This window comes from Phyllostomus hastatus, unplaced genomic scaffold (genome assembly GCF_019186645.2).
Source record: "Phyllostomus hastatus isolate PE091 unplaced genomic scaffold, TTU_PhHast_1.1 phas_scaffold_1674, whole genome shotgun sequence".
Classification (NCBI taxonomy): Eukaryota; Metazoa; Chordata; class Mammalia; order Chiroptera; family Phyllostomidae; genus Phyllostomus; species Phyllostomus hastatus.
The window spans coordinates 24,866,969-24,883,571 of NW_025334011.1; the positions used below are offsets into that span (position 1 = coordinate 24,866,969).

The following is a 16,603-nucleotide window of genomic DNA, read 5'->3' on the forward strand; positions in this document are numbered from 1 at the left end:
CCACAGCTGAGATGTTTGCCCTGACCAGGAATTGAACCCACAACCTTTTGGTATATGGGATGACACTTCAACCAACTGAGCCATCTAGCCAGGGCCCCAACGTCCACTTCTGTTTTACATATGATTTCTGATATTTAGTTCTACTTTGTGTTTATACCCTTAAATTAGTCATGATTATTGCTGTTTAGTTTCTTTGCTCACCACTGCTTCTTGCCTCTCACTGCTTTCTGGATCTAGTTCTTCCTAATAGTATATTCTTTCATAGTAAATTCCCTCAGCCCTTTGCTGGAAAAGCTTTTGTTTACCTTCATGCATGATGGCAGCTTTAGCTGGGTATAGAATTTTCAGTTGCCAGTTCCATTAACTGTGCACTTTGAAGACACTGTTCCATTGTTACTTGGTTTCGTTTCTTTTGCGTGGGAAGGGGAGTTATGCTTTCTAGGTCTAATAATTCATATCCTTTGTCAGTTGTGGAGAATTCTTAGCTATCTTTTCAAGAGTTGCCTGTTTTCTGTCTTTTGGCCTTTGGAACTCTATTTACAGGTAGGTTTGTTAGAGCTCACTTGATCCTCATGTCTCTTGACTTGTCATTTTCCACCTCTTCCTCTCTCACTACTGTGTAATTTCCTCAGATATAGTTCCAGTTTACTGGTTCTCTTTCAGCTAAGCCAGATCTGATATGTTTAATGTATCACTAAGTTTTAAATTGTGTCCGCTATATTTTTCATTTCTGTAGGTTCTATTCGGTTACTTTTCAAATCTGCCTATTTTTATAATAGTGTCCTGTGTTTTAGGGTTTTGATTTCTTTTATATTTTCAATCATTTAATCCTACTGACTTTTTTGCTTACATTTTTGAGATATAATTTACAAAGAGTTGAAATTACCCTTTTAGTGTATAGTTCTGTGAGTCTGAAACACACATGTAGTTATGTAGCCACTATTACAGTGATGACACAGAACTACTTCACTCGCATTTTCTCACGACCTTCCCTGCACCCTAGCCCCTGTTAAGCACTGCTCTGTAAACCTGCTGAGTTGCTTTTAAGTTTTTAATGGGTAATACCTTCATACTGCTTAAAAATCAAATTATTGTGAAAATATACATAGAAATCCCTACCATCTGCTCTCCTGCACATTCACTTATATTAGTTTCTTACATATCCTTCCAGTATTTCTTGATGCAAAAACAAGCAATATGCTTATTTTGTCCATTTTTCTTACATAGAGTTAGCATATGACTCTATGTCTACACCTTGCTTTTTAAAATATTTTTAAAAAACAATGTATCTTGGAGATCTTTTCGATTTCTTACAATGGCACAGTGTTTGCTCTGTGGATACATTGTATAGTTCATTTAGCTGCTATGGGCGAACACAAGTTTCTAGTCTTTTGCAAATTGTGCTGTGGCGAACATCCCATATATACATTGTTACATACATGTGCAAGTACATCTACAGGATAAATTCCTAAAAGTGGGATTGCTAGCTCAAAAAGCTAAATGCATTTGAATTTTGTTGTGTATTGTAGCTTACCCTCTGTGACAGCTATACCACATAATCCTAACTGGAAATGTACCTGGGTATTTCCACAAAGCTTGCCAACAGAGTATATGGGTAAGCTTTCTAGGGCTTTTGTTCTTTTGGTAGATGAAAAGTGATATTTCAGTGTAATTTCAATTGATATTTTATGAATGAGAATGCATTTTATCTTTTCATATATAAAGGTAATTTCTGTGAATCTTCATGTCTTTTCCATTTTCTTCTATCATTTTATTTTCCTTCAAAATATAGGAAAATAGAGATTAGGCTTTGGGATTGTCCCACTTTATTAGTCTTTTACCATGAAGATCAAATATATTATTTCTTTTATGACTTCTGAATTTAAGTCATGATTTTAAAAAATACCACTCTATTTTATTTTCTAGTTCTTTTATGACTTATTGCTTATACATTTAAATCTTTGATCTGTTTGGCCTTTGTCCTGGTATGTATTATGGATTGAACTTTTGTCTTTTTCAGTATTTTTATCCAGTTGTCCTAACACCAATATCTTTTATTTTATGTTGTCCTTCAGTTTGATGATGATTTTCCTCAGTTCTTGGTACTTTAACCCCTGGTTGTTTAATTTGCATATTTTCATTCATGTTGATTATTTCCTTTTGGTTTTGCAAATCAGTCTGTTTATCTTTCTGTGAGTTCATCTTTGGTGAGCTTGTTTTGTTTTTTATGTGAGAATCCCAAAGATTCGAAGTTTCAAATTTTTCATTTGCTTCTTCCATGTTTCCCAAACTCCAGTCGGGGAAAGACAAGCTTCATTGTCTCCTTTTCTGGTCATAGGGGTTCCATCTTTTACCCCTTTTCCTGAGGAGGCAGCCCTCCGGAGCTCACTGCTCGGTCCTGGGTGGCCTACCGTGGCCAGGCTCCTGTGCTGGGTGCATGTTCAACCCTGCTCAGTTACTACATGTACATGCTGAGGTTCCTGGAAGGAAAACTCGCCTTCGTGTGCTTATTTCTGGTTTTTAGGTTCCTGCTCATGTCTGGCTTTTGGAATCCCCTTTCTTGTAATCTCATTTATACATTTAAAGGGGTTATTTTAACCTGAATTTCATCCGGTTTGGAACAGGAGGCCTTCGGAGTTCCCTCAGCCCAGCGTATTCTATGCCGTGCAGTCTGGGTCCTCCCACAGTGGGCTGTCTTCCCATGGCCTGCGCTCGTCAGTTTTTCTTGTTGTTGTTGTTGTTCCCCCCTGGAATGGGCTGCTTTCTTCCCACCCTCCACCTTCCTCCCACACCGTCACTGTCATCTTCAGATTCCAAGTTGCTTTGGGGAGCTTTCCACCTTCGCAATGTGGATTTCGGTAGGTTCTTGTATTCTATTAGAGTTGCACAATATCCTGTTCTTACCTTTATTGAACCATCTCTCCCGTGAACTGGGAATGTTGGGTGGTTTTTGTTTCTCTTTTTTGGTGTGTGTGTGTGTGTGTGTGCGCATGTGTGTGCTTGGCCCAGTGTCTGGTGCATAGATTTGGGCAGGTGGGGCTGGTCAGCCGGTACGCTTCAGGAAGGCCAGTGGGTGGGTCTTAGCTGATGGACTGTCTAAAAATAGAATTTCTCAGGATGTTCCCTGCCTGAGATGTCACATGAAAACCATGTTAGAGCTATAAAATCCTCATATTGATAGTTTTATGCCTGGTTACAGCTGGTTTTACTTTTCCTTGGAGGATGGGTTCTGAACTATAGAACAAGCTCTGCCAGTCACTCATTCTGAAAGTAATGGTCTTTTTTTGCTTTTTTACAATGTGCCATATTTTTAGTTTGTGGAACTTAATATTCTTATATAGACAGGCCCCATAGTGTTTTCTTTTTATGATGAGAAGGTTTTACTGATTATAAAAGTCAAGTGAAAAGGGCTTAGATGTTAGAAAATACTCATTTTGTTAAAACAACATATAGCATATCAAAGACATCTTAGTAATTGCCTCAAAAGCAACGCTGATGTTATACCAAGAAGCTGGTGGCCTCTGTTATTTCATGCAGTCACAGATGGTACAGGTGGCCGCCAAGCTGATGCAGAGGACACCACTCAAGTGGCATGAAAGACTCGTAAGATTTCTCCTGGAGATTGTATAAAATAAGAAACTCGCCCAAACAGTGTGCAGTGCAAACTTCCTGTAATGGTTTTTTGCGCTTACCAGATGTTTCTGATGTTGGAAGCAAGTTCTAATAAGGTATTTCTTAAAAATTTTTTAACCCAGATGAGAAACAGTGTTAGACATTGGTAATGGTGGCTTGGCAATCTAGTTCCTTAGTCTTTGTAATTTTATACACATACGTCTGATCAAGATGTGGTTCTGTACACATTTACAGAAAAGCCTAATTATCAACAAGATGGTACAGTGATATGTTTCAGTAAGAAAAGTCAAGAGGAGCGATGATGAAAGTTTGAAGGAAACATGTATCTACTAAATGCCACGTATCTCCGAGGTCTTCTGTTGGCTTCACTCTCTTGGCAGGATTTCAGATCCCCAGCTCTAACGGCAGCGCTCTGCCACTTTGTCCTAAGATGCCTCTGACTCTAACTTAACTCAGTCTGGCCAGCTCAGAAGGACTTTTGTCCTGAGCCTGGAACTATCTATCATTGCCCACCTCTACTCTGAGTAGGAGAAGGCAGAAATTTCTTTTAAAGGTTAATGTATGTTTTTATTTCTCCCTTTTATGTGCTATTAAGCTCTAACTTAAAGAGAAACAAATTTTACATTGAAATGAAAGAAAACAGAGCATGTCCATACTTCTTTCTACATGCTTCAAAAAAAGAAATGTATGCTTTGCAGTAGCAGCATCTCAGGGGTAAGGGATGGTGCTGTCTAGAACTTCTGGCTCCTTCCTGCCTCTGCAGGGCAAAGATAATCTTGAAAAATAGTCAGAGGACCCCTCCTCCCTTTCCCACCAAAGCATTTCAATCATGCTCAGTTTAACTTTTTGTGAGATTTTCCTTTCTTCCTGGTTGGATTTTTGACTTAAAACTGTTATGTGATCTGAGGCAGGAGTTGAAATATGTCTTCGTGAGGCTTTTATTTTCTAGGTCTCTTCCCTGCCTTTGTGCATTTACAGGTGATCTCTTTAGCTAAGGCTGTGCCACTTGGTTTACACAGGTGGCCCTTTTTCTATGGAACCTGGCAGACCTTCTCCCATGGGTTCTGGAGGAATTAACTATCTTTTAAAATGTTACAAGATTTTTTTTTTAAAGATTTTATTCATTTTTAGAGAAAGGATAAGGGAGGGGGAAAGAGAGGGAGAGAAACATCGATGTGTGGTTGCCTCTCATGTGCCCCCTAACCGAGGACCTGGCTTGCAACCCAGCTATGTGCCCTGACTGGGAAGTGAACTGGCGACCCTTTGGTTCTCAGGCCCACACTCAATCCACTGAGCCACACCAGCCAGGCCTGAAATGTTATAAGATTTTTAAAGACTGTCTTTTTGGGCAAAATAACATGAAAATGATCTTTCTTATAAGACAGATTATAGAATTTCAATGTTTGTTTTTATTATGTACCTCTTAATTTTTCTTTCTGTCCTGCAGGGGAAAGTGTGGCTAATTGATTTTAATCCATTTGGTGAAGTAACAGATTCACTGCTGTTTACTTGGGAAGAACTGATCTCTGAACGAAACTTAAAAGGTGATTTTAGTGAAGGAGATGCTCTGGAGCAGGTAAGATGGTTTAAAAAAAGAAGACATAAAGGAAACCTTGTTATCCCCTCAGTGGTTGCTAGTTTTTTAGGCACTTGTATAGGCAGTGACTTTTAACCTCGGGAAGTTCAAAGCATAACAAACTCACTAATAGATTCTTGCCCATGGAGGTGAGCAAAAAAAGGGTGTGTATGGTGATTTATTCATTTAACTTCATATGAAGAAATAATGGTCACCTGGTACATATTTTCTGGTAATTTTTTTTCCTGGCTTCTTGTATTCTGCTCACCTGGGAGAATCTTGACCCTGGGTGGGTCAGTTCTCACATCTGTTTATTCTGATTGTAGCCCCGGGCTGCTGACAGTGAGGGAGGGAATGACCCAGATGCTCAGACGAGGGTCTCCTCACAGTCACGACCCCCACTGGTGTCTTATCTCCCTCATGAGTGTGGCCATTTCACTCCTTTCTGCACTGCTCAGATCCCCTCTGTTCCCTCTCTTCTCAACAGAGATTTCACATTCTTCTTCACAGGAAAAGATAGTCCACTGGTGAGCATTTACTGTTTCATTGTTGTCAAACCTCCAGACTTGCCTGCAGCCGTCTGGAGTCTCACTTCCACCTGCCCAGCAAAACACTCCTTCCCATCTCACCTGGTGCTGTCATTTATGTTCCTTCCTGTTTCCCCGCCCCCCATCTCTTGCTTTCTACCAACTCTTTATCTCTCAGTAGTTAACCATCTGTAGGTATTTCCCATCTTAAAAAGACAAAATCTTTAAGCCCATATCTTCACCCAGCTACTCTATCCTTTCTCACGTTCACAAACTTTCTGTCAACATGAACTTTGTAAAGCTTTGTTCTGCCTATAAAAGTACTGCATGCCCACTTTCAAAGGAAATTCTAAAATTGCCCATAATCCTACTGCCTTGAGAGCCATTGCTTATATTTTAATAGTAACATGCCTTTCCACATACAAATAAACTGTTTAAATAAATGAGATTATGTTACATATGAACTTACATATCCCACATTTTTCATTCAGTAATATCTTGTGAATGTTTTACATCTTTTAAAAAACAGCTTTTTAAAAACATGGTCACTTAAAAACAGAGAGAAAGAGGCAAGACTGGAAATTTTGCCACCTAGGAATAGCCATTCTTACCACTTGAGTTAATATTTTTTTCCAGACCTTTTTTTTGTGTGTGGATACACCACACATTTTTACCTAAGTGGGATCATGCTAGTTTCCCTCACACTGTTGTTACATAGCTTGCTTTTTTCTAACTGTTTAGCAGCTGTCTACCTTAGCAGCGGTCATCTGTCCTTGCTGCCTGCTGCTTCTCACCCATCTCACTCCTCAACCCTCTTCACCTCAGTTCCATGTAAACCACTCTTGGCAAGGGCTCCCTGACTCGTTGCTAATTCCAGTGAACGAGGTGCCCTTCTCTCAACCACTTGGCACCACTTGAACGTGTTACCTTCTTGTTCTTACGACACCTCTTCCCTTGGCTTTTATGGCACATGCTCCCCTCCTGGGCTTCTTCCTGCCCTGCTGGCTGATACCTGGCCTTCGGTGCCACCATCTTTCCTATTGTCCATCTCCGAAATATTTCTTTTCATCATTACTCTGTCCTGGGCCCTTTCTGGCCCTGTTTCTCTAGATCTGACTCGAGTCGGTGTTTTCCCTCTCGCGGCGCTTGCCCGCTGTGTGGTGCCTGCCTGTGCTGCTGTAGACTGCAGGCTTCTGAGCACAGGAGTAGTGCCTCTTGTTCTCCTGCCGGGCACGACTCGTGTGTGTCAACATAGTGAGAGAAGGAGTCTTATCCCTGCGGTCACCTTCCCCCAGTGGGCTGTTAGATCTGAGTGTCGAGGAGAAGAACGTAAATATGGGGGACACAGTGAATAGAAACAGTTTGTGTGAGATTCAATCTATGATCCAAATGATAGGATCAAATCTTCCCTTTTTTCTTTCTCTTTTTTTCCTTCTTTCTCCCTTCTTAATCTAATCAATGTTATGTTGGAAGTTGGGAGCTAACAAAGGAAAACAAGACCTGGCTCCTACCTTTTCCCCAGCATCACCTCTGCCTGTTTCCATGCCACAGAAACCTGGCCATCGTTCTGTTTCTTGAAGCCCAGACCCCTGCCTTGCCTTAGCTTCTCTGCACAAGTCGTTCCACTGCCTTCAAAGCCATGTTCTGCTGCCAGACCTCACAAGGCTGCTTTTATTATACTTTCCAGCTCCCAGTCCTGTCGTCTCTTCTTTAGCAAGGTCTTATCTGACTGAGCCTCTAAAGCTGCCTACCTGGTTCTCCTCTTTTGATAGCAGCCTGTTTTTTGTTTTTATAACACTTGTTACTATCTGAAATAATCTTGTTGATTTGCTTGCTTATTGGCTGTCGACTTGTCTTATTTATCAGTTTATCTCCCATACGTAGAGAAGGGCGGGTGGACACATCTGTCCCTCAGCTAGATAGCTGTCACCCGTGAAGTCCACACCCAAGGTCTTCTGTCTCCAAAATCCTTTTTGGCACAAGGCAGCATGTAAATATTCTATGCAGCCTCCAAACAAGTACAGTTGACCCTTGAACAATGTGGGTTTGGACTGCATGCACCCACTCGTTCTTGGATATTTTTCCAGTTGATCCATGCAGTTAAAGCCCACATTGCCTGAGCTCTGTGGTTGGAATCTGCATTTGCTGAGAACAACCCCAGCTAGAGGAGGATTTTCAACAGCACGGGAGGTCCGTGCCTCTTAGACCCCTGTTGTCAAGGGTCACCTGTGCATTAAAGAATGTGCAGACCTGTTCAGTATGATACTCAAGTTTGCAGTTTCACATAGGTGATGAGACACATACACAAATGAGTAAGTTAAATGATGTGAAAGAGTACAAAAGCATTAGGAATTCGAAGCACTCACTTGCCCTCACTACTTATTCTTTAAAAGGCAGGGTTTCCTAACTGTGCACCTGAAGAAAATGATAATATTTATAAAGTGTTCTGGCCTGTTTGAGCTTGCTCGAGGTCAGAGATAACTAGCGTGAAGCCTCTGACCCACTCGGGGATTAAAGGGATACACACCCCACTGGTGGCACCCAGGGGCTGCACACAGGTAGCTTTGAGGGATCGGCCTGGCTCTCCAGGGGGATACTTTTCAGATCCCTTATGTTCATGTCATAGTGACTATGTAGGAATATTTTGCAATCTTTGTTCTTTCTTTTACTTCAGAATTTTATTTCTTCCTTACCTAGTAGGTACTCTTATCTGGAGTTGAAATTGTTATGATAGAATCTTTTTCAGTTTGGAGAAGTGACTTAAAATTTCTCACAGACTTTCCTTTCATTTTTTGTAAAGGACTCTCCAGCTTTCCGTTGCACAAACAGTGAAGTTACAGTCCAGCCCAGTCCCTATCTGAGTTACCGACTGCCCAAGGACTTTGTGGACCTCTCTACTGGGGAAGATGCTCACAAACTCATCGATTTCCTTAAACTGGTATAGCCTGTGTATACTTAGTATGCTGGTCACCTGTGTCTTCACATTGGCTATTTAATATTTTATTTCAGTCTTATACTACCTAGACTTTTAGTTGGTGATTATAAACTAAAGGAGCAGAATTACTGAGTTAGGTCATTTCATAATGAAGAATGTAATGTGAGCTTAAGGAATAATCTATTTAATAATTAGAACGACAAAAATGTTTTTATGATGTGCGTGCTTTTTGAATAATTTTCAATACTTCTAATTTTAAAGAAAGTGTGTACTGTTACAGGGTGAGCAGAGATCAGAGCTGTGCAGTGGTTACTCAGGGAGAAACTGAGTGTTTGTGTTTATGAGTGTGTGTGTGGAATGTTTGTACATGTGGAAGAGAGAGAAGACACTAGTCAGCTACCTAAGGATAATTTACCCTGGAATTAAAGTGATAGAGTAGTTGAGTAAATAAGTTCAGGTGTGTTTTTCCATGGTGATTTTCCCCCACATTTTTTGCCAAGGCCTCTAGAAAATGATACTTACTGGCAGAACAAGTGATCTTGGCTGAATGAACATGCCAGCTAGAGTGTGCTGGTTTAATGCAGTCTTGGTTTCCTTTGACAGAAAAGAAATCAACAAGAGGATGACTGAATAGAGTGCTAGAGTTCAAGACAGTGAAGGAGGAAACCCCTGCTCCTTCAGGAAGCTGTTCATGGATCACAACTTTGGTTAACCCTGTCGGTTGGGGGTGGGGTGGGCAGTGTGGCAATCAGTACCTTTTTATATTCATGTATATTAAGTTGGGAAAAAACAGAGGCACTTTGCTACTTGTAAAAATAACATAATAAATAGATCTTAAACATAGGAAATGATACTGTTCTGATGATAAAATTCTATGAAATACCTTTCTCTTTTGGCTCATTTAGATATATCTACATTTCCTCTACTATTTTTATACCTATCAGGTAGATGGGCAAATCTATATTTGTTATTCAGAATGGATTCTTTCCTAACCACTCCTTTTCTATTGAAAAAATAGAACCTCATATTACTGTAGAAAATGTTTCTCCTACTTGGAAGATTTTCATACAATCTTTTTATCTGGCTTCAGTTCTGGTATAGCTAAAAGAATACAGACTTCTCAAACTGAAGTAACCTTGAACATTTCAATATTTTACAACCACCTTAATATACAGGGTGGGGCAAAAGTAGATTTACAGTTGTGAGTATGCAAAACACAGTTTATTTTTTGCATTATTTATTTATTATTATATTATTTTCCATATAAACAATTGTAAACATACTTTTCCCATCCTGTATATTGCTAAAACTATGACAGAGTTAATTAGAATTTGGCCTTTTTAAAAAATACTGGGCCCTGACTGGTGTGGCTCAGTGTGTTGGGTGTCATCCCACAAACTGAAACGTTGCCAGTTCGATTCCCAGTCAGGACACATGCCTGGGTTGCTGGCAAGGTTCCTGCTTTGGGGGCATGTGAGAGACACCAGTTGTTGTTGCTCTTGCATATCAATGTTTCTCTCCCTCTTTTTCTCCCTCCCTTCTCCTCTCAAAATAAATTTTAAAAAATCTTAAAAAACATACTGGAATTGTTGGGAGGTAGATTCACTCTTTTAGGCCACTACTTAGTAATTATTCTTCAGTGGCCTAATTGATGATGATGGTGGTGGTGGTGGTACTGATGATACTGATCCCGTACTAACTCAGCACTGACTGTATACAAGACACTCTGCTCAGTGCTCTTTTTGTGTTATTTTACATCACAGAGCATTTTGAAGAAACAGGCCTTATAGTTTCTCCAGGTATGTATTTAACATGGTATCGAAGAATATTTTACTAGTTGGAGGGATGTTTCTTAGCACAGGAAACAAATAACGCATGCTGCCCAAGGAAGGTGTGGAGAGAGGTGAGGCAGGCAGAGTTGCCGCCTTTGTACAGTGAAGTCAGATTGTGTATAATGATGAAACATATTTTTTTTTACTATTTCAAAACTCCAGCTTTCTGTGTGGTGTCTCAGTTACAATCACTTGATATTAGTGTTTTAAATACAAAATACAAAGATCAAGTTCTTCCAATGTGTTTTTTTAAATTGATCACAGGTGTCTTTTAGCTCATAATGGAGGGACTTTGTGTTTCTTTTATTGTGAGTTGATTTAAATTTAACTCTGGAAACTGGCTTTGCCAAGATGGTACTTTACAAGTGGGAAAAAAAGTAAATGTATTGATACCAGCTGAAAAAATTAAGGCTATATATAATTAAAAAATCAAGCAAAATTTGGCAAATATTTCATAAGCAGTATAACTCATGGTATAAACTCATTAAATTTTTGCATTATTTTCTTATAGAAATTACTGAGTTCAGCACTCCCTTTACATTTGAAAGTGTGATTTTTTGTACATTGTTTCATTTACTATGTTTAATTTTAGTTGATTATCCTGATGTTAATACCAAATATAGGATAATATACAGAAAATATTCTTCTAAATTCAAATACCATTTATGACTGAAGATTAGCTTTGAATGATCCTTTTATTTTACTGGCATTATCCGTTCTTTCTTTCAAGTGCGTCAGGTTTGTGCTGAATTTCGAAAGTGGATACCTGAGTTACTCCTTAGCTTATTCCTGAAATCCTGTCTTCTGAAGAGAAGACATTTCATATGTGACTTGACAGGCTGGAATAAGCATGTTTACTTTGCCCCACAGGCATTTGAGTGCTACACGGGCCCCTGGTCCAGTGAACTTTGCCCAAACTTCTGCTTTAGAAAGTTTCACTTTTGTGTGCATTTTCTGTCTACTCAGTTACTTCTTCTCTTGTTAATTGAGGATTATGTCTGAAAAAACAAACAGAATATATGACTGTTCTTTGAGCTTGCATTTGTTTTCCTACCTATAAAGTGGGAGAACAATAATCATTAGTACATGAATCTGTTAAATGAGATAACCATGTAAATCTTTTCGTATAGTGCATCACACATAAGGAGCCCCGAACAGTGGTAGCTATTATTAGCATTTTGCTCTGCAGACCTGTGTGTATTTATTAAAGGCAAGGTCTTCTTACCAGAATCAAAGAAATTTTGAGTGGAAAGAGACTTGAGAGATCAGTCCAACCAGTGTCTTTTTCTTCTTATTTCCCTTCTGATCTCCCTCCCTCCCTCCCTCCCTTCTTTCTTTTCTTCCACTTGTTGTTGTTGTTGTTGTTGTTTTTAACACAGGAGAAAACTGTTGACAAGAGGAGTTAAGACTTGTCCATAACAGATTAGAATCAGAACCACAAAATAACTTTTAGTCTAATGATTTTCTCTAAGGGTTTTTAGCCTAGTATTTTTTACAGCTATATTTCAATCAGGACAAATTATTATTTTAATAATACAATTTTCAAAAAAGAATTTTAAAATAAAAGTATAAATTCATGGCCCTGGCTGGTGAGGCTCAGTAGACTGAGTGCCAACCTGTAAACCAAAAAGGTCGCCTGTTAGATTCCCAGTCAGGGCACATGCTTGGGTTGCGGTCCAGGTCCCCACTGGGGGGCACATAAGAGGCAACCACACATTGATGTTTCTCTTCCTTTTTCTCCCTCCTTCCCCTCAAATAAATAAATAAAAATCTTTAAAAATATATAAATTCATGTCACATTTGTAGGTAGAGTAACTAAGCATAAAGAGAGTAAATAGAAATTAAGTGAAAAATAACTTTGAAAGATTAATTCATGTTTATATTAACAGAAGTTTGTTTAAACAATAAGACACTTGCTTTGACTGGTGTGGCTCAGTGGATTGAGCATTGTACCTCAGACCAAAAGGTTGCTAGTTTGATCCCCAGTCAGGGTGCATGCCTGGGTGGCAGGCCAGGTCCCTGGTTGCAGGGCTTGTGAGAAGCAGCTGATCGATGTTTCCCTCTTTCTCCTTCTCTTCCTCTCTCTCCAAAAATAAATCTTAAACACACACACACACAAGACACTTAAAAGGAAAACTGTCTTAAGATTCATTTCTTTTATCCTTTCCTAAAGACAGGCTGCCTTACATGTAACTACTGTGGGCAAAAAAAGTTTCCAATTGTCCTCAGTTTCACAATGACAAATGAAAAAGATTAAAATTCACCAATTGAACAAGATATACAAGGATTTTTATAATATTTTGTTGAACAGTGAGAGGAGAATAACTTGGAAAAAAAAAGAAAGAGCTGAATGAGCTTCCACTGATGGAGAAAAGGGGTATTTTCACAAAACCGGTAGTTTTCCCCATCGCCTCTCCTTGTTCAAAACATCTGGTTAAAAAACTGCAAATGCTTGTGCACGCACATCAGTTATTTTACAAACAGTAAAAGGAATGGGGAAGATGAAAGAGAAAACTGCACTGTAGTCCAGGACGATGACAGAATTTGGTGGAACCAAATTTCATTTTTCTAATTGAGACTGTCTTCTTGCTCTGTAGGAACAGTTCTGGAGTACAGCAGCAGGTTCCGTTTTACTGGATGCCTCCTGTCTGCTGCTGGAGCACAACCATTGTATCCGCAGCCTCCATTTCCAGCTCTGCAGGTGTGTCTTTTTCATTGATTGGCTGCCGTCAGATTGGAAGCTGATCTGCCTCATTGACAAAACCTGTTGTTCACGATCACCTTTCATTAGTTTACTGAATGGTGTTTGTGTCTTAATCCTAGACTGTACCATAGAGCCATCCTGCCCCACCACCACCTTCAAATTAATTGTCCTGTCTCGACTCCTTTGGGCTTTTCATTGGCCATGGCAAGTGCCAGTCTGCCCCAGCTGGTGCTTCACTAACCAGGTACCAAGTCTGCACTGAACGAGCCCAGTTTTAGGCATTTGAAAGACAAAATTCCTATTTAACTTACTGTTTTAGTCACATACTGTGTTGGCTCATAGAAAACAGTTTCAGTAAGTGTGCTAAGAAAATAAATAATGATGAACTTCCCATTCACACACAATGTAAGTATATTATGTGTGCACATCAAGAAGAGGCTTGAGGAGTAGGAATATAGGACCTAGTAGCCACTAAGTTGATGAAGTAGCTACAAGCCTCATGTTGGGGGGTTGGAATGCAGTGAGTCTGGCATTAATTACCTGAAGATAGAATACATTCAGATGTTCTCTAACAGAAAACTGACAGGGGGATGATGAGGTAAGAATGCTGCTGTAATGACTCATTGGGCCTGGCCTAGACCTGCAGCAACTCTCGGACCGCTGTGGGTGAGAGGCGAGGTATGTGGGTCCTGGATCATGCCAGGGCCTTTTGCCCAAGATAAGATAGTGAGTTTTCATTCTCAAGTGAGGTGGGGAGCTAGCAAGAGGTTTAAGCAAAGGAGACACAGTCTAATTTAGGGTTTTGAAATGCAGTTCTGGTTTCCGTGCGGACTGCAGGTCAGCTGAAACAGTGCCTAGGAGTGACTGTGGTGGCTCGTACTACAGGGGTGAAACAGCTGGGAGGAAGCAATCACAGGATGTAGGGCATGGTGCAAAAGGAGGAACCCCGCTGGTGCCGTGGTTTCTTTTATTTTTCACTTATTGGGGTGATGGTTAATAAAATTACATAGGTTTCAAGTGTGCAGATCTATAACACATCATCTGTATATTGCACTGTGTGTGTTCACTACCTCAAGTCCAGGTTCCTTCTGTCACCATTTATACACCCTTTACCCTCTTCTCCCTCCCCCCGTCCCTTTTCCTCCGGTAATCACCAAGCTGTTGAAGGTGTCTATGAGGTTGGTTTGTTTGCTTAATTCCTTCACCTTTTTTATCCAGCCCCTCCACTTCCTTCCCCTCTTGACAGCTGTCAGTCTGTTCTCTGTATTTATGCATAATACTCTCCAAATGTGTGATTTGAGCTATTGGGTGGAAGGTAATTCCATTTTTCTAAGAATGGGAAAGAATGAAAGGGACCAGTTAGGGAGGAAAATTGAGATTTTGGTCCTGGACATGAAGATTCCAGTAACTTATCCCAATAAAGATGGGAGGAGATGCTGGAAAGGGAGTTCAAAAGGTAGTTTGGGCTAGAAATGAAAATGGAGGGAGTCAGCGTGTGTTGGCACTTAACGCCATTGGGATGGATGAGATGACTTTGAAAAGGCCCATGGCTTTCCTGGGGGGAAGTTCCACAGGCAGAACCTACATAGAAGGTAGGACGAGGCCGAAAGGTGTGGCACGTCAAGAAACAAAACCAAAAGATGGCGTTATGTTTGGCTGTGTGGGACATTGCTAAGAATAAGATAATAAAAAATTGTTCTTACATATTTTATGTAGTAATCTTTTAATTTGTTACAAGTCCTAATGTGGGTATTTAATGTGAATTTAGATTCGTTCTTATTTTATTTATAAAATAAGTACAAATCTCTCCACACAACAGAAGTTAATACTCAGCAATATAACTATTTTGAGATTTGTTAGTTGATCATTATTTAGTCAGAGATGACTTAAATTGTATTTTGTGCATCGCTGGTTTTCTTGACTGTTTGGGACTCATGTTTAATGTGTAGAGTTCTTAGGTGGATTATCTCGACACATTTATGGACTTTTGATGGAGTGAAAACTTAAATCAAGTTTCTCCTACTCATTACAAGTGGCCTGACCCTCCTCTCAAAAAAAAATGAATCTGTATAACAGCGATAATTTTGGAACAAGGCGAGCAGCTGGGGAGTCAACTATCCTTTCACAGCGTATATACAATGAATCATTGGGAACTTGAGTATAAATAACAAAATAACTTCAAAATAAGCTACAGCAAATCTTAATTTGAGGATCTGGGGAAATCTAAGGGCTCTGAGAAAAAGTTTTACATACAATTTCAGGGAGTTGTAGACCCCAGATTAAGAACCCCACAGGCTAAAGCCAGGTGAGATCCAATTAGAAGCCAAGGCGTCCGCAGTTGTAAGAATGGCACCACTTTATAGTGCACCTCAGAAAAGGAAAGCACACAGCCTTAGTTTTAAATACAGTTTCCAACAATGGTGTTTATGTAGTTAGTCTATTTATAGTGCATCCCCTAATAGAATAATTGTCACCTCTCATAAAGAAAGTAAACTGTGTTAGAGTCCAGTCAGAGCAGCAGAGCCAGTATGAGATATACGTGTTCATGCAGAGAGGCTTGTGTGTGTGTATGCACATACACTGTGTATGTAAGTACGTGTGTGTGTGTGTGTGTAAATGAGGGTTGATATATGTAATTGAGAGGGCAGGCTGGAACTCCATGGGCCTGGGCCTGGAGGCCTTATCCACAGGTATAGTCATCTCAGGAAAGGCTCCGCCTGCTTTTAAAGCCCTCCAGCTCACAAGCCAGGCACACCAGGATAATTTCCCTTAAAGTTAACTTATAGGGACTTTAATTACATCTGCCAAAACCCCTTCTCAGCAGGCCCTGGATATGTGAGTGAGTGACTGGGACCGCAGCCGCAAGCTGGCACCTGGAGGTGCCACAGCTCTGTTGGGCTGGCCAAGAAGTTCATTTGGCTTTTTCCATACGATGGCCCTCATAGCTCTTAGTCACCTTTAACTTCATTCCAAACAATTTCATTAGATTGTATTGTGACAGCTGTCATATCAGTGTACATTTTTTAAAAACTTAATCAAAACTGGTGAATTTTTGTGTACCCATTTTAATATTGAAGCTGGAAGAAAATACACAACATTTTTGGCATATTATGCTTTATTATTTCAAGAAAGGTAAAAACGCAACTGAATGCAAAAAGATTTGTGCAGTGTATGAAGAAGATGCTGTGACTGATCAAATGTGTCAAAAGTGGTTTGCGAAGTTTCGTGCTGGAGATTTCTTGCTGAACAATGTGTCACAGTCGGGTGGACCAGTGGAAGTTGATACCGATCAAATCGAGACATTAACTAAGAACAGTCAATGTTGTGTCATGCGGGACACAGCCATCATACTCAAAATACCCAAATCAATAAAGTTACTGGTAAAAATGAAAAGGG

General features: G+C 39.9%; 1 protein-coding gene across 1 annotated transcript in view; it reads left to right on the forward strand.

Moving 5' to 3' along the window:
* CDC123 (cell division cycle 123) overlaps window positions 1-9,522 on the forward strand; it is a 50,104-nt gene extending 40,582 nt beyond the window's left edge. The window contains exons 11-13 of the mRNA XM_045857805.1: window positions 5,081-5,209; window positions 8,537-8,674; window positions 9,275-9,522. Of these exons, the coding sequence (XP_045713761.1) occupies window positions 5,081-5,209; window positions 8,537-8,674; window positions 9,275-9,301 (294 nt within the window). The 3' untranslated portion in view covers window positions 9,302-9,522. The remainder of the gene's footprint in view (window positions 1-5,080; window positions 5,210-8,536; window positions 8,675-9,274) is intronic.
* The last annotated feature ends 7,081 nt before the right edge of the window (window positions 9,523-16,603 follow it).